Source organism: Barbus barbus (assembly GCF_936440315.1).
Source record: "Barbus barbus genome assembly, chromosome: 45".
Lineage (NCBI taxonomy): Eukaryota > Metazoa > Chordata > Actinopteri > Cypriniformes > Cyprinidae > Barbus > Barbus barbus.
The window spans coordinates 18,713,320-18,740,929 of NC_136723.1; the positions used below are offsets into that span (position 1 = coordinate 18,713,320).

Sequence of the window (27,610 nt, forward strand, 5' to 3'; positions counted from 1 at the left end):
CTCATGTATGGTAATTGAAGAAGGTTCTTCAGCTGCTGTGGAGGATGTTTTGATAGTGAATGTTGTGGAATCAATGATATTTTGCTCTGTAACTTCAACTGGTTCTATAATTTTATGTTTTGTGGTCTGGAAATGTTGAGCTGATTGTTCAGCAATTTGTAAATCTCCAGATTGAGTTGTTTCCTGTGAATCTGGTAATGAGTCAGTGGGGAAGGACGCCATAGTTGTAGAGTTATTTGTACCATTAAGACCAGTTACGAGGTTTATTTGTTCATGAAGGGCAATTGAAGGTTCTGCTGCTTTGGAATAGATCTTGGTAGAGAATATTGTGGAATCAGGGATGTGTTGCTCTGTAACCTCACTTGGTTCTGTCATTTTCTGTTTTGTGGTCTGGAGTCGTTGAGTTGATTTTTCAGCCAGTTGTGAATCTCCTGATTGACTTGCTTGCTGTAAGTCTGGTAATGATGATTGAGTGGGGAAAGAAACCATAGTTGTAGAGTTATTTGTACCATTAATACCAGTGAAGTGGTCGATTTGCTCATGTATGGTAATTGAAGAAGGTTCTTCAGCTGCTGTGGAGGATGTTTTGGTAGAGAATATTGTGGAATCAGGGATGTGTTGCTCTATAGCTTGATTGGGTTCTGTAATTTTCTCTGTTGTGGTCTGCAGTTGTTGAGTTGATTTGTCAGCCAGTTGTGAATCTCCTGATTGAGTTGTTTCCAGTGAGTCTGGTGATGAGTGAGTAGGGAAGGACGCCATAGCAGTAGAGTTATTAGTTCTATTAATACCATTGAAGTGGTCGATTTGCTCATGTATGGTAATTGAAGAAGGTTCTTCAGCGGCTGTGGAGGATGTTTTGGTAGAGAATATTGTGGAATCAGGGATGTGTTGCTCTGTAACTTCACTGGGTTCTGTCATTTTCTGTTTTGTGGTCTGGATGCGTTGAGCTGATTGTTCAACAAGTTGTGAATCTCCTGATGAAGTTGTTTCCTTTGAGTTTGGTAATGATGAGTGAGTGGGGAAGGATGCCATAGTTGTAAAATTATTTGTGCCATTATTACCAGTGAAGTGGTCGATTTGTTCATGTATGGCAATTGTAGAAGGTTCTTCTGCTGCAGTGGAGGGAATTTTAGATGTTGTGGAATCAGGGATGTGTTGCTCTATAGCTTGATTGGGTTCTGTAATTTTCTCTGTTGTGGTCTGGAGTCGTTGAGTTGATTGTTGCACTACTTGTAAATCTTCTAATTGAGTTGTTTTCTGCGAGTCTAGCAATGATGGTTCAGTGGAGAAAGACGCTATATCTGTAGAGTCATTTGTACCAGTCATACCGACGGAATGAGTGCTTTGTTTCTGTATGGGAGCTGAAGATGGTTTGACCTTGATCTCCATGTTCTTTGGCCCTTCTGATGTCGTAAATTCCAGTTTTTCTGGTCTCATCGTTAATGGTTTGATGGTGCTTGTATCGTTGTACATTTCATTCAAAAGTTTCCATAACATATAAAAAGCATAAGCCTTTTCTGGTAAACGTAATGCATGTTGTAGTTTTAAGTTCTGCCTTCTCACTCGTGACCTTTTCGCACCTTCTCCACCCTTCCACTGAAGTGTTTCTGCTTTGGTGGAGTCAGAGTTTGTGGTCGAAGAGATGCTCAGTGACAGTAAATTGGCCAACAGATAAAAGAACAAACAAGGTCTAAGTAGCTCCATGTGTAATATTTGATATGTTATGTCTATAGAGAGAGAACAAAACAGACATAAAATTTAACCTTGTATTTTAGATATTTGACAGGGTTTATATTTCTTATAAAACATTGTTTCTTCAAGAGATTATCCCTGTAATATAGTTATGTATACAATAACTTTTTCCATTCACATAAAAGTTTAACTATCTACAGTTGAACTGTTCTTTAGTATTATTATGAATGTGAATTTTATGTTTCATACTTTATTATTATTTATTTTAACCAATATCAGTGTTGAAAATACTGGAAGAACTGTAAATATCTCAGCATTTTAATTTTGGAGCATAATGATTAATTTTTTTCTTCTCTTTAAAAGGTTATTCGTTTTTTTTATTCTTCCCAATGATGTTTGATTTCAGTGCTATATACAAATTTTTCTAACTGAAATCTTTTAACTAAATTACACTCAAACAATAAAGTTTCTTACAAAATGGATCTTACCATTTGTAGGCTGTTCCTCTGTCTCTCTTCTTCACAAAGATCAGAATCAGAAAGTCGGAGGAGGCGATCCATTTATCAACTGTCCTGAATGGTTTGCTTTTCTATTTATAACATGCTGAGAATATATTGTGCTAGATCACGTGAGCATGTGTTAAGTGTGAATGAAAAGCAGAAATGTGGGTGTGGCTGTAAAATGATGTATTTTCTTATGGTGGAGTGATGCTGCAAAATGAAATTGTATGGATTTAATTTATCTTAATTTTACCCAAGTTTTAATTTAGAAAAGAAATACCAAGTCTTGTGTAGTTTCAAGGTTTAAAATAAAGACACAAAATTGCTTTATTCTTCAAAAACACAAAACTGCAGTCATTTTCAACTCATTATCATGTTTTTTACTGAAAATATTTGAACATCCTTAAGATAAGTTTAATTGTAAATTTGGATTAATCCGATTGATTTCAGATAAAATATTTTTTGTTAGATTTTCTTAGCTATTTTTTTTTTGTTTCTTTTTAAGCATAAAAAAAAATCAATAAATAGATAAATTCCCCAAAAAACTAGTCGTCTTATACATATTTTTGTTTGTCAATTACATATATCTCATTTAAGGATGTTTAAAGATTCAGTTTGAACAAAATACAGACATATATTATTTAAAATACAGACAACATAAATGCACACATTTGAAACATAGTCATACAATATTGTTATAGCATAAAATAAGGAGAGACAATGTTGTGAGTGACAAAGGGTTATTTGCAGTATTTTCAGTGCTTTTTTTAATATAGTTTTATACTTTCATATTTCAGACCTTCTTCTTGAGTCTTATGCATCAGATAACAGTTAAAGCTTAAGCAGGTGCAGACTTGAAATGCCACCAGGGGGAGTTGTGTGAGACCAGTTTAAGTGTCTGATCGTGATCACACCCCTGTGTCGGTGCTCTCTAGTGCTTTTGCATCAGGCTCAGGACTGTTCTCTTGGGCAATGTCTCCATTTGAGTCCTTTACAGGCAACTCAGTGCTGGGCTGCTCTATGTCATTCTTCTCCTCATCCTCTCTACTCTCATAATGTGCTGTGGTGACCTCTGATAGCATGAAGCAGGTCTCAGTTGGGTGCCCGTCCAGTTGTCCTCCATCCCGGCATGGCGATTCACTCTTCTCTCTTCTGGCATGTCGGTCGATGTTGTCGTAACGAGGCTGGAGACTAGAGATAATTCCTCTCAGGTGACAAACCTGACAGGCGCATATCAGTGTGGTCACCAAAAAAGCCAAGCAGCCCACTGTGAGAGCAGCCACAATCAGTTGCAGGTCATCTTTACCAGTTGGTAGAAAGAAAATACAGTGCCCTTCCTTAGGTTTAGGAGTGGGCTGAGGGCAGAATGATGTTGTAGATGTTTCCACTGGAGTATTTTGTTTTGCTGTCTCTCCGTTATTGTTGGATATTGGATTGGTGCCAACTGTGTAAGGTCTTGTAGGCGTGGTATCTTCTGTTGCAGTGCCTGATGGGTCTATTGTCTGTGTGCTGTTGCTTTCTTCAGACGTAGCATGTGACGGTGCGAAGAGCAATGCAAAATACACAAAACAAACTGTTCTGGGACTTATCATGGTTCTGCAAGACACAAGAGAAAGGAAAGGTTTTGTTTTTTTACTTAAATTTTTTTGTTTCGCACTATTTATATATACTTGTCATTTTTCTAGAAATTCATCTTCAAAATCAAATGAATGTTTTCAATAATATTATAATCTACTAGGCCTAATTCAAACATTATTGGCAACAGTAGTGGAACATGTGTCAAAAGCAAGTGTATAAATCTTAATATGCAGATGCTCATGAATATATGTATAAAATTAAATTATATTCAAATGATTAAATTATATATACATATACACACACATACATGTGTATACACATATATATATATATATATATATATATATAATATACATATAATTTATAATATAATATATATTTATATATATATATATATATATATATATATATATATATATATATATATATATATATATATATATATATATAATTTGTTTTTTAATGTTGATTGTTTGATAATTTTTCTTGCTTAGTTCTTCATGTAGAATGTATTACTTAAATGTAGACATTTTCATTCTTTTTTTGAGATATCCAGAGTGTGCATAATGAAATTTAGTATGTTAGGAATTATATATACTTTTATATACATTAATTTATATACCATTTATCACTTAAATCTATAAATTTTCATAAATTTTTATGAGACTTTGGGTCATTATTTTATTAAATTACTGAAATGAAATTGAGGCGCTTGATCCTCATAAATAAAATATAAAGTAAATGGTTTCTTACCTTTTCGGTCTGTTACTGGTTTGTTCTGGGGTTCTGTTATCTGAAGAGGCTCGAATGACTCTGCGTGACCGTATGCACACTGTAAATTTCAGCAATAGAGCCTTTTTTGAGAAGTGGTAATTTTAAAACTGAAGCAGCAGGTGCACACGCTCATTAACCAGTGATGAGTTTCCTGTCTGTTGTTTCACTTCTGTTTGTGTGCTTATATTAGACAAGCACATGAACCGCTGTGTAGCTAAAGTCATCGCGTGGCTTTTTTCACATTTATTTAAGGCTAGTTATATGCGCAAAGAACTCATTAGATGTCATCTAAGATATCATATCATAAAACAGTGCACGTCATGATTTTGACATTTAGTCTGTTTTTATAACCTTTAAGCTTTTATGACAATTGAAAATTCTCAAGGATGGCTTGGTCAATATAAAAATAACAGCATTCGATGGGTTTGCAGGCCTTTGTTTCCATTTCGTCTGTTTTCCTCTCCATCACAGGTTCAAGACAGGACAGATTAATGGGGACTTACTCATATACCACGTCCTTCTCACCCTCAAACCATACTATGCCAAACCATACGAGCTAGTAGTGGACTTGACGCATGCTGGTCCGAGCAACCGCTTCAAGACGGACTTCCTCTCCAAATGGTTTGTTGTTTTTCCAGGATTTGCTTACGAGAATGTGGCCGCCATCTACATCTACAACTGTAACACATGGGTACGAGAATACACCAAGTACCATGAGAGACTGCTGACGGGCCTCAAAGGCAGCAAAAAGTTACTGTTCATTGACTCACCCGCACGGCTGGCTGAGTATGTGGAACCAGAGCAACAGAAGCTTCCGGCAGCTACTCTTGCACTGGAAGAAGACCTGAAGGTCTTTCACAATGCCCTAAAACTGGCCCACAAAGACACCAAAGTGTCCATTAAGGTGTGTGAAAAAAGATGAACACCTCTTCTTACAGCTTTTTTTGTTTTGTCGCAATATGTTTGATTCTGTCTTTGCTCCAGGTGGGCAGTACGGCAGTGCAGGTGACCTCAGCCGAACGAACACGAGTCTTGGGTCAGTCCGTCTTCCTCAACGACATCTACTATGCTTCAGAGATTGAGGAGATCTGCCTAGTTGATGAAAATCAGTTCACGTTGACCATTGCTAACCAGGGCACGCCGTTGACCTTCATGCACCAGGAGTGTGAGAGCATAGTTCACTCGATTATCCACATCCGTACGCGTTGGGAGCTCTCTCAGCCCGACTCCATCCCCCAGCACACCAAGATCAGGCCCAAAGACGTTCCGGGGACCCTTCTCAACATCGCCCTCCTCAACCTGGGAAGCTCTGACCCCAGTTTAAGGTGATCAGTCATCTAAATCCATCAAACGTATTTATATCAACACTAGTGTATTCATTTCTGAATATTTTTGTCTCTGTTTTGTTTAAAGGTCTGCAGCTTACAACCTCCTGTGTGCCTTAACTTGCACCTTTAACCTAAAGATTGAAGGCCAGCTGTTGGAGACCTCCGGCCTGTGCATCCCTGCCAATAACACCCTCTTCATCGTGTCCATTAGCAAGACTCTAGCAGCTAATGAGCCTCACCTGACCCTAGAGTTCCTGGAGGAGTGTATTTCTGGCTTCAGCAAGTCCAGTTAGTGCCCCATTAAGCCCTCAATTAAACTCTCAAAAGACTCTTGAGGTCCTCCAGCCGTTTCAGATCATTACTCGCATTCTCTGTTTTGCCTTGAAGCCCTCCTAGGAAGTGCCTACTTAAAACTGCTATTAGAAGGCATCATTAGTCCACAAATGTTCATATTGATTGTGAATTTGCTAAAAATAAAGGTTCCAAAATGGTGTTTTTGCCATAGAAGAACCATTTCTGGTTCCTCAAAGAACCTTTCAGTCAATAGTTCTTAACCATTTTATTCGTAGTGTAAAGAACACTGTTATTTTTAAGAGTGTGGAGTTTAGAAGTGTTCTGGTAACCAGTAACTTTCCTCTGTATATTCAGGCATAGAACTAAAGCACCTGTGTTTGGAGTACATGACTCCCTGGCTGCTGAACCTGGTGCGCTTCTGCAAGCACAGCGACGATGCCAGGCGCCAACGAGTCACTGCCATTCTGGACAAACTCATTACCATGACAATCAACGAAAAGCAGATGTATCCATCCATTCAGGCCAAGATCTGGGGAAGCCTGGGACAGGTAACAGAACTGAGATGTATTTATGTGGCACATGCATTGAAGGCATCTTGTTTTGGGTTTTGCAGAAGGGGGTTTAGGCTTATGAAGAGCTGCATAATGAAAGCATTTAAATGATGCATTGCTATTCTCAGTCGTATTTATGTAGCACTCACTTCCTTAAAGATTTATTCTTTAGAGAGCATGTCTATGTTCAGCTAACGGCAACTTCCTGTGTCTGCAGATAACAGATCTACTTGATGTAGTTCTGGACAGTTTTATTAAAACGAGTGCAACGGGAGGTCTCGGATCCATCAAAGCTGAAGTGATGGCAGACACAGCAGTGGCTTTGGCCTCTGGTAACGTCAAACTGGTGTCTAGCAAGGTGACGTACATAAACACACAGACACACTTTGTAAGTTCAGCTTTTAGAAGACTGTTTTTCCTACATTTAGACCAGAAGAAACTTGAACAGGCTGAGATCCAAATGTTTCTGAACATGTAAAAAGCAACGCAAAAGATGTTACATGATGTGATGCTGTAACCACAATTCTAATTATAGAAGTACTGTGTGAGAATCAGATGTGGTTTGGTTGGTTTCTTTCTCTCTCGCTGTTGTCTCTCTTTAACCACCTTATCTGTTTCTATTTCTCTCTCTTTGTCATGAGAGCTAGTGGTCATGGGCTTTTTGTCAGTTCATTGTGCTCAGCAGGGTTCTGTGAGCCATACAAACTAAACATCTCAATAATTCAATTAAACAAATTCTTAATTTCCTAACAGAACAATCTTAAAATCTGTTGTTGTTTTTTTTGTTAATGGGAAAAGGAAATATGTTTTTTAATTTTTTTAGTGCTTTGGTCTCAAGTGTTATTTTTATATATTTTAGTATTCTTTATTATACTATAAATTTATTATACATTTAAAATTGAGTTTTTTTTTTAATTTAGTTTGTTTTGTGCTTTTGTAATTTTCTTATCAGTTTTTTATTTATTTATATGTACACTTATTTCAGTTTTAGTTTCAGTAATTTTAGTACCTCAGCTTATTTTCGGTTTGTTGCCAGTTTCAAAGTTTAAGTTTTTCAACTATTTTAATGTATTTATATAATGTTGAGTATGTTACATTCAACACTATTTTGTTTTATTCGAGCTTTATTTAATTTACTAAAGCCAATTTTTAATAGTTTTATTATTTTTCATTTTAGTTTACCATAACAACACTGGAATTCTCTCATCTAAATTTACTGTGGGTGTTATGGGAATTAAATTGTGTCTTTGTGCTGATCCACAGGTGATCATTCGGATGTGTAAAATCATCGATAAGACGTGTCTGTCACCCACACCAACGTTGGAGCAGCACCTGATGTGGGATGATATCGCTATCCTGGCCAGGTACATGCTCATGCTGTCCTTCAACAACTCTCTGGATGTTGCTGCCCACCTGCCCTACCTCTTCCATGTCGTGACCCTGCTGGTGGCCACGGGGCCTCTTTCGTTGCGGGCATCCACACATGGCCTAGTTATCAACATCATCCACTCCCTCTGCACATGCTCCCAGCTGAGTTTCAGCGGTAATTTTTGCCCTAGAGAGATGTTTTCATGGATCAGTGACTTATTGATTACTGAAGTGTCTTGTTCTTCTGCTCTGCAGAGGAGACCAAGCAGGTGTTGCGTTTAAGTCTGACAGAGTTCTCCCTGCCAAAGTTCTACCTGCTGTTCGGCATCAGCAAGGTCAAATCGGCTGCGGTTATCGCCTTTCGTTCCAGCTACAGGGATCGTTCGTTTTCTCCGGGCTCCTATGAGAGAGAGACCTTTGCTCTGTCATCCCTGGAGATGGTCACCGAGGCATTGCTGGAGATCATGGAGGTATGTTATACTTCATAAGCAGCAAGGGAACAATCACATTTCTTCCATCTTAAGTAGATTAGTGATGAGGGAAAGACTTTTTTTATTTAGTGTGGGCACTTGATTCTTTGTTAAAGGGTTAGTTTATCCAAAAATGATAATTCTGTCTTTAATAACTCCCCTTCATCTTGTTCCAAACCCGTTAGACCTTTGTTTATCTTAAGAACACAAATTAAGATATTTTGATGAAATCCGAGAGCTTTCTGACCCTCCATAGACAGCATTGCAACTACCACGTTTAAGGCCCAGAAAGGCAGTAAGGACATAATTAAAATAGTCCATGTGACATCAGTGGTTCAACTGTAATTTTATGAAGCTACGAGAATATTTTTTTTGTGTGCAAAGAAAAGAAAAAGAACTACTTTATTCAACTTCTCTTCTGTGTCGTACGTTCACAATAGTACCATGAAGCATGTTCTTTTTAGGGTGAACTATCCCTTTAAGTTGGTTTTGCAGTGTTCTTTCAAGAAATTACTAGCTGTTCTGTTAGCAGTAACTGCTCTGTGTTCACAGGAAATGGTTGTTTAGTTACTTGAAACGCATAGTTTTTTTAATACTCAGACCATAAAATGAAGATCAAATGTTATGCATCTGTTTGTTTCATTTCTCTGTTTATTTCTCTGCTTGCTGTAAAGCATTATGTACTAGTTAAAAGTGTGTTAAGGGGTTTGACTGGGTTTTTCCCTTTGTGTTTTAGGCATGTATGAGGGACATTCCAGGCTGTAAATGGCTGGACCAGTGGACCGATCTGGCGCAGAAGTATGTAAACTCTTCTCTATATAGATGAATTTTGAAATAATTTACTAATAAACTAAAGTTTAAGTTCACTGTTATGTGTTCAAGTTAGATTCACAATGTGTGCGTTTAATGTGCAGGTTTGCATTTCAATACAATCCGTCCCTGCAGCCGCGGGCTCTTGTGGTGTTTGGTTGCATCAGTAAACGGGTCACACACACTCAAATTAAACAAATCATACGGATCCTGAGCAAGGCCAGCCCTCTCCTCAGCATCGACCGGGTCAGAACCTGTCTACACTGTCAGTCTTACTTTCAAACATGAACATGGGCTTGCCATAAAAATAAGTTCCAATCCATAAACTGTATTGTATTGTGTACTGTTATTGCTCTGCTCTGGAAAGTAGTACATTTTGATGTGTGCTGATCATCTTGGGTGATAATGTTGCCGTCTAGCTTTGCAGTAATGTTTTCTATCATTTAAGAAGAACTGTGTTTTTTTTTCCTCAGGGTTTGGAGAGCTGCCTGAAGAGTCCTGATAACTGTAACAGCCAGGTGCTGATCGAAGCTACCGTCATTGCCCTCACTAAACTACAGCCTCTGCTCAACAAGGTATCAAATTACAGTGTTCTTCTAGATATGACTGTGTATGTGTGTGAGAGAGAATGTGTGACTTATTTCACTATGTGGTGTCGCTCAGGACTCACCAATGCACAAAGCACTTTTCTGGGTCGCTGTGGCTGTGCTGCAATTGGATGAGGTGAATCTGTACTCGGCTGGAACTGCTCTGCTGGAACAGAACCTACACACACTCGATAGTCTGCGAGTCTTCAATGACAAGGTTCTAATATAACACTCTCACATGTTGAATTGTTGCACATTTGCAAACATACGTAGCCCCATGGAAACCACCCGTTACTGGCCACCTTCAGTTACAGAATAAATGAATCATGGGTGACACATACACTTGGAAATAGGGTAGTTCTATAGTGATATTGGTAACCAAAAACATTGTTTTTGAGTACATAAAATTAAAGATTTTTGTGAAGCTGATATTTTGTGGTTTACATTGTAGTATGCTATTCTGAAGTGAAGTGAATTGACATAACCCATACTCGGAATTCATGCTCTGCATTTAACCCATCCAACTTGCGCACACACACAGCAGTGAACACACACACACCGTGAACACACACCCGGAGCAGTGGGCAGCCATTTATGCTGCGGCGCCCGGGAGCAGTTGGGGGTTTGTTGCCTTTCGGTGACTCTCTAACCATTAGGCCACGACTTCCACGACTTCTCACATTAAAGGCACAACTATACAGAATATTTGAAACTTAAAATGTAAAGTGAACTAGTAAAGGCAAAAAGATTTGTGTTGTCTGTCTCTCAGAGTCCTGAGGAGGTTTTTATGGAGATTCGTCAGCCTCTGGAATGGCACTGTAAACAGATGGACCATTTTGTTGGTCTCAACTTCAAATCCAACTTTAATTTCGCTTTGGTCGGGCACCTGTTGAAAGGTATTGAGTGAGTTGTATGCAAAAATATTTAAATGTTGTGTGTGTTTGTTGGCAAACTATTACATTTCTGTTTGGTTTTGGCAGGGTTCAGACACCCATCTCCCACCACAGTGGCACGCACTATCCGTATCCTGCACATGCTGTTGGCCTTGGTTGGAAAACACCTGAACTGTGATAAGTTTGAGGTGAACACACAGAGCGTTGCATATCTGGCAGGTAAGGAAACCACTGCTATCTCCCCTTTCTTTCTCTGTCTTCTCTCATTTATGTCTTTACATGAGTTATTTAGGGTTCAGTGGAGTGTGTAATGTTTGTGTATGTGCATTTGAATAGCTCTCCTCCCAGTGTCAGAGGAAGTGCGTAGCCGCTGCTGCCTGAAACACAGGAAGCTGTTGCTCCTCTCCGATGTAAATATGGAGAATGTTCCAATGGATACATACTTCATACATCATGAGGATCCTAGCTGCAGGTACCACCTAGACAGCAGATCACACTATGACCTAAAATGCTTACTTTTTGCTTCCAAGTTCAAAAAGCATGATCTTTGTAATCCAGAACACTGCGGGAAAGCCAGCTGTGGGCATCCCCAAAGGCCTCAGAGCGGTACTTGGTGGCTCAGTACCCCATAGTGGGGCAGATCAGCCCAAGAACACGCAAATCCATGAGCCTGGACATGGGGCAACCTTCCCAGGTCAACACCAAGAAGCTTCTAGGTAACTCCATGTTGCATTATGTCATATAGACTTTGTGTAAACTTAATACTTTTTATTATTAGATTAGTTTGTATTAGTGGTTATGATCTTACATTTTTCCTCTTAGGTACCAGAAAAAGTTTTGACCACCTGATATCAGACAGCAAAGCACCGAAGAGGCCTGAAATGGAATCTGGTATCACAACACCGCCCAAGATGAGAAGAGTGGCTGAAAACGAATATGAAATTGGTGAGGGTCACTAACAAGTGAAATGATTTTCAATATTTGCATCCATTTATATCTTTTTGTTTTCTCTTGAAAGAAACCCCAAGAATCTCGCATCACCACCTGCGGAAGGTCTCGGTGTCTGAGTCCAACATCCTGCTAAATGAGGAAGTTCTCACAGATCCCAAAATCCAGGCGCTGCTTCTTACAGTGCTGGTAATGTCTTTCTTTCTCAGAATGAATAAGGAACATTAGTTCCACTTCCTCATTCACAGAGGAGTTTGCATATAGAATTTAAATATTTGATACTTTTTTTTTTTTATCATTTTCTGTTCCTCTGATATCTTACGTGTCACTTCCTGCCCACTCATCTGCCATTTCCTTTAAACACCAATCCGAACCTCCATCCTTTGAATTTGTGAATGATGTATTGATGATTCAATGATTTTTCAGGCCACTCAGGTGAAAAACACATCAGATGAATTTGAGCAGAGGATCCTGTATGAGTTTCTAGCTGAGGCCAGTGTTGTCTTCCCAAAGGTCTTCCCTGTTGTGTAAGTCCAAGTTGAATACATTCCATACATTTGACACAGAATGATGAAATAAGGCTCTCATTGTTGTATGCTGTCTCTTTTGTTTCAGTCACAACCTCCTGGACTCAAAGATTAATACTTTGCTGTCACTGTGTCAGGACCCAAATCTTTTGAACCCAGTCCATGGAATTGTGCAGAGTGTAGTTTATCATGAAGAGTCGCCACCTCAGTACCAAACATCCTACCTGCAAAGTAAAGCACCACACATCTCTACTACACATGCACACTACTTTAGAACTGCTATCACAGTCTAAACCTTGTTTTGGGTTTAATCTGAATGTGGCTGAAAGAGTGGTCAGTGTGTGTAACTGGAGGATAACATCTTTACTTACCTCCACAGCTTTTGGGTTTAATGGACTCTGGAGGTTTGCTGGTCCTTTCTCTAAGGTATGTGACGCTGAATTTGCTCTCAAAATGCAACTGAGGAAAACATTGACCATAATCAGTTACTTTACTGGAGTTTTAGAATTAGAAAATTTAATGGATAAAGATATGATTCTATATCATCTCCAGAAACATGAGCGTCTGTCTGTTCCACAGCAAACTCAGTTCCCAGACTATGCGGAGCTGATTGTCAAGTTTCTGGATGCACTGATTGACACCTATCTGCCCGGCATCGATGAGGAAACGAGCGAGGAGGGTCTGCGCACACCCACCTCTCCATACCCCCCACCTGTCCAGAGCCAGCTCAGCATCACTGCCAACCTCAACCTCTCCAATTCAATGACCTCACTGGCCACCTCCCAGCATTCACCAGGTCAGTATATAAGACTATTAAGGTGTCTCTCACTCTTCACAACTGTGTGAGTTTTTCAACAACTGTTTTTCACAGATCAAGTATGATTATGTAAATTTTCACAAGCTGTCTAGAGGAAAAGAGCTGATCACGTAGTGTGAAGTTCTCTGCCTCAGACTTCCTGCTTCGTTTTAACCTCCATTTTTCAATTTCTCTGCACCCTGCTCAGTGCTCGGTAGTTTATATTTAAACTCTTACTTTGCAGCAGATGAACCCTTCCACAGTGACGAAACCAAGTGCAATGCAGAAGTTTCAAGTCACAGTTTGTGTCCACATTTTTAAGCAAAATCAAACATAATATAACAAATAATAACAAAATCATCAATCAGAACATATTTAAGGTTTAATATACAGTACAGGTTTGGGGAGCAGGTTGTGGATCAGTGAGATTTTGATGTGGGCCAGTCTACCCAGTGAAACTTGTGGTTTGATTAGAGGCGATAGGACTTACCAAAGGTGACTTGTGTTAGATAGACAGTGTTACTTTGTCCATGACACCATGAATAAACCTAAAGAGCTTTCTGTAGATGGCAGATGTCTTTGTAGTAACAATGTTTGTTTTTTAATGTATTATTTGACATTTTGCCGCCTCATGTAAAGTGTCTGTTTGTTTTTAGTTTACTTCACATGCATGTGGACAATGTTAAACATTTAAAAAATTATGTTTGTAATTATGAATCTCATTCATTTATCTTAAGATACTTTTTTTTTTTTTTATAGTTATGGTTACACTTTTTTCTTTATGTGAAGCGCATATGGTACATGCTCTAAATCTATTGTCTGCCTCGTAGTATACAGTACACACTGTCTCTGTTTGTAGCAACAGCTTTCACACCTTTTGTGTGTGCTTTATATAGCATTTGTATCATCTGAGCATGCTATATCTTGTTGGTCTGTATGACTGAAAGGTCCTCCACCCTATTCAATGAAATTTTTACACTTAAAGGGATAGTTCACCCAAAAATGAAAATTCTGTCATTAATTACTCACCCTCATGTCGATCCAAACCTGTAAGACCTTCGTTCATCTTCGGAACACAAATTAAGATATTTTTGATGAAATCCAAGAGCTTTCTGACCCTCCATAGACAGCTACGGAACTACCACATTTAAGTCACAGAAAGGTAGTAAGGACATCAATAAAATAGTCCATGTGACATTAGTGGTTGAACCATAATTTTTGAATAGTTATTTTTGTTTTCTTTGCATACAAAAAGTATTCTCGTAGCTTCATTAAATTACGGTTCAACCACTGATGTCACATGGACTATTTTAGCAATATCCCTACTACCTTTCAGGGCCTTGAATGTGGTAGTTCCGTTGCTGTCTATGCAGGGTCAGAAAGCTCTCGAATTTCATCAAAAATATCTTAAATTGTGTTCTGAAGATGAATAAAGGTCTTACGGGTTTGAAAAAATTAATGACAGAATTTCCATAATTTAAGTGTAGGAACAGAAGCTTTAAATGGCTGTTAAATTACAGGCTATGTATCTTGACACTTCAGAAAATTTTGTTTAATTGTCTATGTATGTATGTTTTTGCCTTGAGCAGGAATCGATAAAGAGAAGGTGGATCTGTCCCCCACCACGGGTCTGGCAGCCAGCGGACGCACACGCCACGGTTCAGCCAGCCAGGTCCAGAAACAACGCAGCACCGGCAGCTTTAAAAGACCTAGTATCAAAAAGATTGTATGAGACCTACAGCACAGCAGGGTTTAGCCCCTGCTGGACCTCTGACATACATTGTGCTGCATTTTATGCGGTTTCTCTTCACTCCTGCTAAACCTGCCGTTTACGGTAATCTGTAGGTTCTCTTGGAACTGTTTAGCCGTGTCTGCCAGAATCAAAATAAACTGAACGCCTCTGTTTTTAAACCAGTCACTGTTTGACACAGGATGGGAGAAAGTCCAATATTTTTTTGTTGTTGTTGTTTGTTTGTGCATAACAGAACTTTAACTTGTTTTTTTTTATACATTTGATGGAATCACAGACATTGCCTTAAGGTGGTGTCCTGAGTATTTTGTTTAAAAGCACTAATTTCTGTCTTAAATTTAAAAGATGAAAGTATTAACAAAGTGCCATTCTTTTGTTCAGTTGTATTTGATTTTATTTACTTAACTATGTTTACGTTTAGTTTTTGTTTGCATCTTTTGTGGTTGTTTCTTTGTATGGAAGGAATAATTTAGTCCCCTAAAACAAAAATGTACAATCGCTCGTGCAGTACTGCAGAAATGAACCTTTAATAGCCTTTATAGTAAATAAAGTATTAATATAGTAAAAAAACACATTTATAAGTTGCTGATCCACCCAAACTATGATCCTATCCCAAACCCAACATACTTTACCAAAATGCTTTGTGAATTTCTGAATTCAGATTGGCCTGTTTTATCTAAAATGTATTTGCTGTTATTTCTCAATCTATTATAGGTCTTGTGGTGGTTATGATATGTCAGTTTTGGATTAGAGGCGAGTGATTGAAGAATGAATGTAATTTAGCGTATAAAGCAGTTTTGCAGGAAAAATAATCAGCTGTCAACTGAAAAAGCATTCTGATGTATATAAAAAAAGAAAAACTGAGGGAGACAGATCTCATTGAGTTATACTATGATATGGCCCCTTGAACAAAAAGAGATTGAAAAACTTGCTTTTTAGGGACAACTCATGCTTTTTTCAAAGTTTACTTAAGCCTTTTTTCTCGATGTTTTGTTTATTTTGGTTTCTGAACTTTAACATTCTTGGTTCCACAAGACAATACCATCCAGTTTTGAGTTTGTGGACTGCAACGGGTTTTCTTTACTGGTCATGTACAGTAAATGTTATGCCCTGTGTGCTGATGTTTGTATTTTTGTTTTATTTTTCTCAGAAATTAAATCCAAGCTTGATATCTTATACCGTTACCCCATATACAATGGTGCCATTTTGATTCTTAGACATGTTGAAATCTGTGTATGGGGGGGTTATTATTTTTTTTCTGTTACTAATTGTTGCTTTTGTATTAAGTCCGAGTGAGAAAGGTCAAGGGTTGAACATGGGTTTATTAATGGCAGAGATTGTTGGATGTTTCAGACACTAGAGGGAATTCTCTCTTTTGGCACTTGAGGTTATGCAAACTTTTACATAATTGTTCTCTTTTGTTTCTTTTTTTTATGCTGATAGCTTCACCTCTGTAAATATTTTTTTGTGTAAAAATAGAAAAGTATATTTACTACACTGTAAATACTCGTATTATTTTGCTTTTTGTAAAGCAGTTAATTACTGAATATGTACAACATAAAATATGAATTATTGTCAATCAATCATGTTCACTGCATTGTCAATTAACATGGAGGAAATATTGAGGGTTGCACTGAAGATTGAAATCTTTGTGTCCTCTGGACCCTCTTTATAAAACATTATCATCTGATTTCATATTTACATATGTAGCACTAATAAAGTCCATTTCTGCCCAGTTTGTTTATCATTGTGTAATATTTGCTGGTAAAAGCTTATATAGAATGAATAACATCTGAAGACTTGAATGAAGATTCCTGTTAAATCAGTAAATGGAGCACCTTATTTTTCCTGGAAGAGCTACCATTTGTAAATGTGTCTGGCTTCTTTAGCTGTGGCTGTACAAAACAGTTAGTTTTGTTAAAATTCATACTTTAATTTTACTGTCAGATGGGCAAATTATCTTACTTTGAGCTTCAAGTTTACTAAACCTTTTCTGTCAAATCATAGAATGTATGGAATCGTAGAAAGAAGGGTAAAAGTGAGGTTTCTCACACGGTCTAAAGCACCCTCAGTTAAAACACTAAAAGTAGGATAAAAGGAGACATTTTGTAAAGGCTCCAGAGAGCGCATCTTTGTTTGCAATTCTATTTACAATGATATTTTATAGCATTGAGCAATGTAGCCAAGCTGCTGATTTTTTGAACACCTGTGATTGGCCATTTCGTTCAAGAGATCAACAAACATGTCTGTGATTGGCTACTGCGACAAAACACCTGTAAATAGGAACATTTCACATTCCCCAGAGCTCAAAATAAAATTGTTATGGAGCGTTTGCTAAATCTGTTTCGCCAATAATATTATACAGTATCAACTGAGGGTGCCCTTGCTATTTTTAAAATTGACTTTTTTATGTTGTATACCAATGTTTTAATTTTTTTAACAAAAAATATATTTGTGATCAATATATTAATTGTGTAATTATGTAGGCTACTAACTACTGTAGATAATCTATTTTTCATTTGCATTGAAATACATCGTTTATAATCAAGTTTTTAATTTTGTTGTTAGTTCAATTAGATCACCCGAGCTATTGATTGCTGTCACAAGCACACCTGCGCTCCCGTGACGTCACGAGCACACCTGCGCTGCTGAACCTCGGTGAGCAGAAAGATATCAAACAGAAGCTCGCGTTATTATATGTCAAATGCAGATCTTTTTCTTTGATTTCTTTGTTCGGTGGCGCATGTGTTGATTAGTTAAATGCATCATTTGGCTTTCAACATGTTTTCACACTAAAACCAAAATTGACTTAAACCCCATTTTGACCCCATAAAGGTAGTCATTATTCAAATGGGACCATAGTGTACTGAAGCATGTCAATTATTAAAATCACAAAATGATTGAGACTCTGTAGTTGGTTTTACTTCAACAGTTTTCTTAATTCATAATTCTTCTGAATTTGATGGCTGCATGTTGCTATTCCAACTCATTTAACTGCAATTCATTAAAAATGCAGTTGATTTGCCAACGTATTAACTTTTGAAAAGTCAATTTGATAGTGGGATTCATCTGTATCCCTCTAGAAATCATTGACACATTTAGCTTGGATAGTGATGGAGTAAAAAGGTTTGTTTGGGGATTAGAAGTTTGTAGGTTTATTCTGAATATTGTTTTTTTTTGTGTACTTTGAGCTATATTGGGACATAGCACTTAGTGCTATAATGAAATTTTCCACATTATGCATAACACATTTAAGCTTCACATCCTCTTGATTTGTTAACACTAAAAAATATTGATACTGATAGCCATGGGCGGTCAGAAATCAAGATGTGTGGTGAATGTCATGGTGACAGCTGTATTTAACAGCGCTGTGTGTGTCAATTATGTGTTGCTGGGATATTTGAGCTGCTAATGAGATTGCTCTGGTTCAGTGTTCTATTGCAGAAGTGTTGGTGTCAAGACTCACTCCCCCTCTGAGCTCAGACGTCTCTCCTTTCAGTCTAGTGCCACTCAAGACTATAGGGATGGTCTTATTAGATGTAGCTGACCTCTCGATCTCTCTCTCTCAGTGGGATCAGTGGAAAGAGGATGCTGCTGTCGTTTAGGCCGCTGATCTCCGTCTCTGTGTTGACTCTGCTGGGCTGGTGCTGGTACAGCTTTAGGAGGAGGAGAAGGACGACAGATCCTCTCTGGACTAAAGATAACGTGTGTTGTTCGGACAGAAGCAGCCCTGTTAACTCCTCCCCTGCTGACTCCAGTATTTTGGGGGAAAGGTCAGTAGTGCTGAGCGTACATGAGTTTTTCTTTTGAAGTTTGCATACTTGGTTAGCCACAGTTTTAGGTGGTTATATCTTCTTAAATTAGCTCTTCTCTGCAAACATGCTATATAAGTTGAGCATTTGACCTACAGGAGGTCGCAAATGATGCTAGGGAGTCCACAAAAATTATAAAAATAAAGACTATTAGAAGATTATAGGTTCCTTAAGATATAAATGAAATATATGTGACTTTTTTAACGTTCATATTGATAATGAACATGATTGATTTTTTTTCAATTTCAGTTTATTTGTATAGCACTTTTTACATACAGCAGCTGCATGTTTAACATAAAAATATAATATCATATATGCTGTCTATTAATTTTGTTGTCTTTTATTTATCTCAATTAATATTGTTAGGGGTTTTATTGTATTTATTGTAAATTAGGGGTTTTATTCATAATTATAGAGATGTTTTTTTGTGAGGGAAGAGAGCTCCATTGCAAGCAAGTCGTTGACAGCAAAATGTTTCAAAACCCCTAAATCATCCTTTTACCAGTTGGACTAATCTTTCCATATTTGACGAATGGAAAAGATTGGTTTATGCCAAGTTACCCTGAAACTTACCTTGACCAATACAAGTAAGACATATTCAAAGAACAGACAGATTTATTTTTTCCAGAGTGAAGACACTGGAGTCTTTCTGTTTTTCTTCTCTTACAGTGATCTGAACATGGACCACAGCAACTCAGGATCCTCTGAAATCAAAAACCTTACCAGCACCTCTTCCAAAATAGGCCTCACGAAGGGAGTTCGACCCGAGCCAGAAGGAGAAGTATCTGTTCGTTTTCCTGAGACTCTCCAAACTGAGCAAGAAAAGGAAAACATTGCTGGTGAAGGTCATCCAGACTGTGGAGAAGTTAGTGAAGATGACTCTGGGCTTGAGTCTGATCCGGTTTGTCTCTCTTCAAACCACCTTGCCACCGACTCTCACACTTTAACAGAGCAACAGTCAGGTCCTGTCCTCTTGGACAGTCATGATGGCAGCAGCCTGTCCCCTGATGGAGACCTGAACCAGGAGAGCCTGGAGAAGATTAGTTCTGTTTGGGTCCAACAGGTCATAGACACAGCAGCAGAGGACTGGAAAAACCAGGAACCCAGTGATCCACATGAGCTTGGTAGTGTTTCAAGACCTCCAAAGGGTGGATTTCAGTTTACTGCTCAAGAATCATTCAGCGGTGATGACAACAGAAGAGTATGCCTTCAGGACGCCAGCTCATTCAGGGAAAAACTACTCAGCCATTTAGGAGCTTCTGGTGGAGATGATTCTGGATGTGGTTTCTGCTTCTCAGAGGATGCATCTGGTGCAGAGGGGCTGACCAGAGAGATGTCTGAGGAAGGCCAAGGGTTTGTGATGACCCCCACAGATGCAAACACAGTCAGCAATGAGAGCAAAATGACTCCCTGTATGCTCGGAGTGACAGAAGTAGAGGAGGAGGCCTTGAGAGGTGCGTGAAACATTTACTCTCCAAACTCATGCAGTTATCCTCCTTTTAAAGGAATAGTTCACCCAAAAATTAAAATTGTCATCATGTACTCACCCTCATGTCATTCCAAATCTATTATGAGTTTCTTTCTTATGTTCAACATAAAAGAAGATATTTCAAAGAATGCTGGTAGTCAGACAGTTGATGGTCCCCATTGACTTCCATAGTATTTAATTTTCATACTATGGAAGTCAGTGGGGACCAAAAACTGTTTGGTCCCTCAACATTCTACAAGATATCATCTTTTGTGTTCAACATTTTTTTTTGTAGGCCTATGCATTGTTTTTATGTCTTTTTTTTTTTTTTTTTTTTTTACTTGTATACAATATAAAGTTAGACTTCATATACTTCAATCACAAAGCAGTAAAAATGTCTATGGATCTCGTCTCCAGGTTCAGATGTTAAAAGCTGCATTAGTGCTGACACTCAGGTGAGCAGCTTGGCTCCACCTCCAGCCCCACCCATCATTCTCTGGGACATAGAGGTGCCAGCGGTGAGCTCCGCCCACAGACACACCCACATACTGATGTTGTTTGAATATTAGCCCATTAAAAGACTTGTGCATGAATGTGTTCAGAGATGCACCACAGCAGAAAAGATACATGATCTTGAAGTATTAGACTCACTACAGAAGCGCTCAAGTTACAGGGCATACAGAGGCCTGTATACTTTGTGTGTGTGCGTGCTGATATACAAGAGTGACATGACTTCCATGAGAGACAGAAAGACTTGTTGTCCTTTGACTATTTAAATCAAGACCTGTCTTTGCAGCATCTGGTTGGTCGATTGATCGGGAAGCAGGGGAAGTTCATGAACTTCCTGAAGCAGAGCTCTGGAGCAAAGATCTATGTATCCACCCTGCCGTTCACTCAGGAGATTCAAATCTGCCACATCCAGGGTATGTTTCCTCACCCATGATAATGATGGATACTTCAGTCCATGCAGAAGCCCAGTGCTGAATTCATGTCTGTGTTTGTACATCCAGGCTCACAACAGCAGGTGGATGATGCTCTCTCACTCATCAGGAAGAAGTTTAAAGATCTGGATCTGACTAATTGTGTTCCTCTGCCCTGCCTGCCAATCACATCCTGGGTGAGGACCCTTAAAATCATATCATTAATTCATTCCAATGATTTCCTTTCTTCTTTGGAACACAAAAACATCATGAACGTATCTCAAGAGAGATATAAAAAGATCAGATGACTTACGACTTAAATTTAAGTTTTTTCAAATTGTGCAATAGATTTGTGTGAGGAACAAACTGACATTTAAGTGGAAAATTGGTGCTTTAAGACACATCATGTCAACTTTGACACCAGTGATTTTAAATATCCTGACTTGTGTCATGAGGTGCCAATTTAATTGTTCAGTCTGCCATTTGAGAGTAGCCATGTGTATTGTTCTGTTGTAGTTGCTGCTGCCTCAGGATGTGTTTGTGGAAGTGATCGTTTCACGGGTGGAGGCAGGTCATCATCTGTTCATTCAGCAGCACAAGCATCCATCTTATCAGGCCCTTCCCACCCTTATTCAGCACCTGCAGCTCTGCTACTCTCAGCCGGGATGTCCCAGCCTGCCCACCCCTGTCGAAGGTATATAGACCCCTACTGAAACACAAGTCTCAGTGCGAAGAATAAATGATTTATATTCACATTTACATACATTAATTTTATCAAATGCTTTCAATAGGAACAACACAACATCTGTCTCTACCATAGCGTATTATGGTTTTGCTTTTATCCTCCATTTGCATAAAATGTCTTTTAGAATCAGCACAGCTTTATTAGCACGACTTTAAACCGTACAGGTACATCTAAAAAAAATTTGAATATCGTGAAAAAGGTCAATATTGTTTTGTCACTCATTCAGAAAGTGAAACCCATATATTATATAGATTCATTATACATAGAGTGAAATATTTCAAGCCTTTATTTCTTGAAATTTTGATGATTATGGCTTACAGATAATGAAAACCCAAAATTCAGTGTCTCAGAAAATGTGAATATTACATAAAATCAATTAAAAAATGATATTTTAAACAGGAATGTCAGGCTTCTGGAAAGTATGTTCATTTCTATGTACTCAATACATGGTTGGGCCTCCTTTTGCATGAATTACTGCATCAATGCGGCGTGGCATGGAGGCAATCAGCCTGTGGCACTGCTCAGGTGTAATGGAAGCCCAGGTTGCTTTGATAGCGGCCTTCAGGTCATCTGCATTGTTGGGTCTGGTGTCTCTCATCTTCCTCTTGACAATACCCCATAGATTCTCTGTGGGGTTCAGGTCAGGCGAGTTTGCTGGCCAGTCAAGCACAGTAACACCATGGTCATTGAACCAGCTTTTGGTACCTTTGGCAGTGTGGGCAGGTGCCAAGTCCTGCTGGAAAATGAAATCAGCATCTCCATAAAGCTTGTCAGCAGAAGGAAGCATGAAGTGCTCTAAAATTTCCTGGTAGATGACTGTGGACTTCAGAAAACACAGTGGACCAACACCAGCAGATGGCATGGCAGCCCAAATCATCACTGACTGTGGAAACTTCACAATAGACTTCAAGCAACATGGATTCTGTACTTCTCCACACTTCCTCCAGACTCTGGGACCTTGATTTCCAAATGAAATGCAAAATTTACTTTTATCTGAAAAGAGGACTTTGGACCACTGAGCAACAGTCCAGTTGTTTTTCTCTTTAGCCCAGGTAAGATGCTTCTGACGTTGTCTCTGTTTCAGAAGTGGCTTGGTAGCCCTTTTCCTGAAGACGTCTGAGCGTGGTGACTCTTGATGCACTGACTACAGCTTCAGTCCACTCCTTTTGAAGCTCTCCCAAGTGTTTGAATCAGCTTTGCTTGACAGTATTCTTAAGCTTGCGGTCATCCCTGTTGCTTGTGCACCTTTTCCTACCCAATTTCTTCCTTCCAGTCAACTTTGCATTTAATATGCTTTGATACAGCACTCTGTAAACAACCACACCTTTCAGTAATGACCCTCTGTGACTTGCCCTCTTTGTGGAGGGCGTCAATGTTCGTCTTCTGGATCATTGCCAAGTCAGCAGTCTTCCCCATTATTGTGGTTTCAAAGAACAAGAGATACCTGTAGTATCTACTATACTGTAGTGATGGTCATTTATTGAAACTCGAATGTAAATATTCTAATATATTGAGATACTGATTTTTGACTTTCATGAGCTGTAAGCTCTAATCATCAAAATTAAAACAAAAAACTTTTGAAATGTTTTACGCTACATGTAATGAATCTAAAATATATGAAAGTTTCACTTTTTGAAATAAGTTACAAGAAAAAATTAGCTTTTTCACGATATTTGAATTTTGAGATGTACCTGTACTTTTAGTTTCTTTATTATTTCCATTTCCCATACTTTAGAATACTAGTAAAGTTACAACACTATGAAATAACAGAATTTGAGTATGTAGCAACCAACTTCATGAGGTTCAGAAATCATTCTAATATGCTGATTTGGTGCTCAAGAAAAAAACTTTTTTTGTGTGTGTGGAAACTGTGGAACTTTTTTCAGGATACTTTGATTAATAGAAAGCTTAAACGCATTTTATTGAATTTTAACAGAATTTATTTGAAATAGAAATCTTTAATAACATTTATAAGTGTATTTACTGTAACTTTTGATCAATTTAATTAATCTTTGCTGAAGTATTAGTTTCTTTGGAAAAATTACTGACCCTCAAACTTTCAAACGTATGTACAGTATACACACACACACACACACACACACTCTTGTTTGTTTCTGTGAATTGTGGGGACTTTCCATAGACTTCTATTACTTTTATACTGACCAAACAATATTTTCTATCCCCTAACCCTAAACCTACCCCTTACAGAAAACCTGTTTGCATTGCATTGTTAACTTTCAGTTAAACATCATTTACTATTTTTAATAATTCTTGGTCCCCACAGTGTAGCATAAATAAGTACACCCACACACAGAGAGATAGACATCACCTCTGATAGTATATGTCCTAATGAAATATTGTGTGTGGCAAGACAAATTATAATTACGTTTCATGGAGGTAATGTGGTCATCTCTCAAAATAATTAGTATTTCTTGTTGTCATCTAGTTTGAGGAAGTCTGTCTATTTTCTGTTTGTCTCTGTCAGTGGGGGTGGTCTGTGCAGCTCCGGTAACAGGAAGTGGCTGGCAGAGAGCCCAGGTCATCCAGTATGACGGAGAGTCTAGCATGGCTCATATCAGATATGTAGATAATGGAGGTTATGACACTGTGGACAGCGCCACCCTCAGGCAGATCAGGTCAAGTGGCTTACATTTGGTTTGATTATTTGTCTGTAATTGTTTTGGAATGAGTTCAGTCTGATATTTGAGGATTGTTTTCACAGGTCGGACTTTGTAACGTTGCCATTCCAGGCAGCAGAGGTTCTGCTGGACAATATCACTCCTTTGCCAGGTGAAACATTGGCCTGTTTATGATTAAAAATGCTTTCTGTGATGTGCTGCTGCTCATGGATGTGTACTAACAATATACAGTACTATTATTGTACTTTTTGTAAAATAAATAAATGAATAAACCCGCAAGACAAATACATCAAATCAAATCATATACTGAAATATGCTAAAAATGTAAAGCCATTTTATTGCTTTGATAGGAGAGGAGGAGTTTTCCCTGGAGGCCAAAGCAGCGCTGGAGGAATTAACTGCAAATATGGGCTTAATCATCAAGGTTATAACAAGCAAACACATTTGTCTTTCAATTTTGTGTGTGTGTGTATTTGTTACATTGATTATATCATTGGTATTGAATGATTTCACTAGGCTGAAGATTCTCAAACTTTTTTTTGTCAGCAATTTGAGCTAAAATATTTACTTGAAATGTTGTTTACCAATCCATTTCAATGTTCACAGTTGGTTTATAGTCAAATTGCATACAGCTAAACAATTTTCTTGTTTATTTTATTTTTTGTAATTTTAATGTTGCAGTTAATGATTATAAGCTTTTCATCAACTCTGCACGTGATCAAAAACAACTCTGAGGAACATTTTTCATAAGTTCTAAAATAATTCAGACATAACAGATGTTGTTTATGATCAGGTGACAGGCAGTCAAGACGGCCTTCCTTTGGTGCACATGTGGAAACAGGCAGGAGACGAGGTGTGTACATCTAATTTGTATTTACTAAATCTTTACATTTCAGCTATAACTGTTACTTATGTGCTTTATATGTCTGCAGGTGGTTCTGGTGAACAGATTACTGGCTGAACGGGGGTTTTGTACCTGGTTTGAGACGCAGTGATGGCACAGCTTTTCACTTATTCTCTTTTTGCACAGTAAATCCTGTATTCCACTTTTTGTCTATTTGTTTGTGTATGAAGATTTAGTTGGAGACCTCATTTTTGAATAATTCTCTTTAAATGGTTAATATTATGCTATTTGATGTTATTTAAATGATAATTGAATTGTTATTGCCCCAGAATGCATTGCAGAGTAAACCAAATCTGCTTATGTGAACAGCTGCTAATGTTGTATCTCTTGAATGCTGATGGTTTGAAAGATTGTGTTGTGCTCAGGTATTTTGCTATTGAAGTATATAGATTTTTTTTGTAGTAAATTTAGTTTTCTGTTTAGAAGTTTTTCTTCTTCTTGGTCTTTGTATTTTGTTTCTTTTCTTTAAGATAAGGGTGGGGACAGTGTTGTGCTCTCTGACTGTAAACCACGAGAGAACTCCAGCAGTGAAGAGCATTATGATCCCCTGCTGAAATGAAATTGTACGGTTCAGTGCTCTGTACTCTCATGCTGACGCTGCCAAACATCTCACTGTTGTTGAAGTAAAAGATCTGTGGATATCACAAACATGGTGTGCTTTTCTGTCTAATGTGCTTATGATGACTTTTTATACTGCCCTGAAAAACCTGCATGACAGATATTGAAGTATATTCAACAAGACAAAAGCTCAGAGTTTCTGGGGGAAAGAGGACACAATCAATCTCTCCATATTTGGCTCCATATCAACATTTAAAGCATGATTTATAGCCTATTTCAGCGAGTACCAACCAGCAAATAATGTATGTTGTTTTAGCCCATGTATGATTTATTTAGTATGTCACAATATCTTCCTAATAGGAAAAAAAGAGTTTATTAAAGTCCATACTCTCTGGCAGATTTGAAAAAAATTACATGCACCTGCTATTTCTGGCCAACAGATGTCACTCAGTGTAAAGCTTTGAATGGCTGGTTATGAGTAGTGTTTAAAATGGTGTTCATTTTTAGAGGAGAGGTTATTAATATATACATTATATATTTATGTATTTTATTGATGGTGATTGCTCTAATAAAACCCTGGAAAACCTGTCTTGTAGCGTTATTAGTGGCAATCAACAGGGAAACACATCCAATTGACATACCCATGTGCAAGATTACACGGCAAGGCACTTTGTAGAGAAAAGGTGACTGCTATTGCAATGATTTGCTTGAAATATCATGGAAAAGTGTGCCAAAATGGACTGAAAATTTAAAGTGACTGCTGATATTCTTCAATAAACATGCAGAAAGCTCCCTGTATTTGGCCTTGCTCTCGTATCTGCCTGTCGCAGGAGGTCTGATTGGTTTGCTTTGAGGAAGCTGAATGTCACGGCTGATTCTGTGCCTACTCTCACATTCTCCAGTCTTAACTTTGAGATTTCTATTCCTAACCCTTCCCTAAGAAGAAAGTTTCCAGAGTGGCCTGATGAATGTGTATTACCCTAAATAGGCGCATTGATCTGTTAGGCAGCTAACAGATGCACAGCATTAAAAAAATGAGACTTTCAGTAAGCAGAAGATCCACTCATTAATCAAACACAGATGCCGCTGTGACTGTGGGTCTCCCTCACAGATTGGGCTCATATAACATGATGCAGCTTCTTGATACGGGAAACAATCTTACTACTTCTAAAACTCTCCACAATGTACCCTTTACCAGCAGAATTCATTTTAATACCAAATATCAGAGTTGGAACATCAATTTCCGACTGCGTTTCTGGACTGCTATGGGTTTGAGAAAGTTTATTAGAACATTAGCAGCATGATCTATGTGTTTACTAAGTGAGGCAAGATATTATTGGCTGGTTAAAGACTTCTCATTTGGCAGTGGGAAGCAGTGCTCTTGTTTTCCACAGTGATCTGGTTCTGTGAAACTAAAGCTGCAGTCATTTGATAAACTTCCTATCTGAGCATTTCCATATCAATGAAGTCAGCAGATGTCAAACTAACACTGATCTATCCATTCTGCATGCTCACTCAGCAAAGGGAAGAAAGGCTCAAGTTTTTCAGCACCCTTCCAGAAAATTAACATACACATCAAAAGATTTCTTATTTTATGGATAAACAATATTATCAAGTATAAAAACAGTAGAAATAATTGAAAGTCCACACCATGTAAGAAAAACAAGCATGTTTCATACAACACCAGTGTTGTTTTAG

General features: G+C 38.1%; 3 protein-coding genes across 3 annotated transcripts in view; 2 read left to right on the forward strand and 1 right to left on the reverse strand.

Moving 5' to 3' along the window:
- The window catches only part of LOC306864347 (neurofibromin), a 42,062-nt gene extending 25,460 nt beyond the window's left edge, over window positions 1-16,602 (forward strand). Inside the window, exons 20-41 of the mRNA XM_079408331.1 lie at window positions 5,016-5,448; window positions 5,529-5,869; window positions 5,958-6,160; window positions 6,521-6,714; window positions 6,935-7,075; window positions 7,981-8,260; window positions 8,341-8,555; window positions 9,292-9,353; window positions 9,470-9,611; window positions 9,839-9,940; window positions 10,029-10,169; window positions 10,722-10,848; window positions 10,933-11,064; window positions 11,182-11,317; window positions 11,404-11,561; window positions 11,668-11,790; window positions 11,864-11,982; window positions 12,220-12,320; window positions 12,409-12,551; window positions 12,700-12,746; window positions 12,900-13,116; window positions 14,706-16,602. Of these exons, the coding sequence (XP_079264457.1) occupies window positions 5,016-5,448; window positions 5,529-5,869; window positions 5,958-6,160; window positions 6,521-6,714; window positions 6,935-7,075; window positions 7,981-8,260; window positions 8,341-8,555; window positions 9,292-9,353; window positions 9,470-9,611; window positions 9,839-9,940; window positions 10,029-10,169; window positions 10,722-10,848; window positions 10,933-11,064; window positions 11,182-11,317; window positions 11,404-11,561; window positions 11,668-11,790; window positions 11,864-11,982; window positions 12,220-12,320; window positions 12,409-12,551; window positions 12,700-12,746; window positions 12,900-13,116; window positions 14,706-14,848 (3,700 nt within the window). The 3' untranslated portion in view covers window positions 14,849-16,602. The remainder of the gene's footprint in view (window positions 1-5,015; window positions 5,449-5,528; window positions 5,870-5,957; window positions 6,161-6,520; window positions 6,715-6,934; window positions 7,076-7,980; window positions 8,261-8,340; window positions 8,556-9,291; window positions 9,354-9,469; window positions 9,612-9,838; window positions 9,941-10,028; window positions 10,170-10,721; window positions 10,849-10,932; window positions 11,065-11,181; window positions 11,318-11,403; window positions 11,562-11,667; window positions 11,791-11,863; window positions 11,983-12,219; window positions 12,321-12,408; window positions 12,552-12,699; window positions 12,747-12,899; window positions 13,117-14,705) is intronic.
- LOC306864240 (uncharacterized protein) lies at window positions 2,051-4,701 on the reverse strand. Its single transcript, XM_079408092.1, has 2 exons — window positions 4,524-4,701; window positions 2,051-3,788 (listed from the first exon to the last, which is right to left on the reverse strand). The coding sequence occupies exon 2, from the start codon at window positions 3,782-3,784 to the stop codon at window positions 3,101-3,103; it is 684 nt and encodes a 227-aa protein (XP_079264218.1). The 5' UTR covers window positions 3,785-3,788; window positions 4,524-4,701; the 3' UTR covers window positions 2,051-3,100.
- Window positions 16,603-18,439: 1,837 nt separating the features above from the next.
- akap1a (A kinase (PRKA) anchor protein 1a) lies at window positions 18,440-25,999 on the forward strand. The gene is made up of 11 exons (XM_079407352.1): window positions 18,440-18,639; window positions 19,348-20,132; window positions 20,564-20,664; window positions 20,943-21,069; window positions 21,157-21,263; window positions 21,583-21,760; window positions 24,297-24,447; window positions 24,534-24,601; window positions 24,801-24,874; window positions 25,244-25,303; window positions 25,383-25,999. Exons 1-11 carry the CDS (start codon window positions 18,455-18,457, stop codon window positions 25,443-25,445), a joined length of 1,899 nt encoding a protein of 632 aa, XP_079263478.1. The 5' UTR covers window positions 18,440-18,454; the 3' UTR covers window positions 25,446-25,999.
- The last annotated feature ends 1,611 nt before the right edge of the window (window positions 26,000-27,610 follow it).

What these genes read in the sequence shown, in the direction of transcription:
- LOC306864240 (XM_079408092.1), bottom strand. Translation starts at nt 3,784, where the DNA reads ATGATAAGTCCCAGAACAGTTTGTTTTGTGTATTTTGCATTGCTCTTC.
- akap1a (XM_079407352.1), top strand. Translation starts at nt 18,455, where the DNA reads ATGCTGCTGTCGTTTAGGCCGCTGATCTCCGTCTCTGTGTTGACTCTG. An exon ending in AGAGGAGGAGGCCTTGAGAG is followed by an intron (nt 20,133 to 20,563) that starts GTGCGTGAAACA and finishes TCTCGTCTCCAG; the next exon opens with GTTCAGATGTTAAAAGCTGC. An exon ending in TCAAATCTGCCACATCCAGG is followed by an intron (nt 21,070 to 21,156) that starts GTATGTTTCCTC and finishes TTGTACATCCAG; the next exon opens with GCTCACAACAGCAGGTGGAT.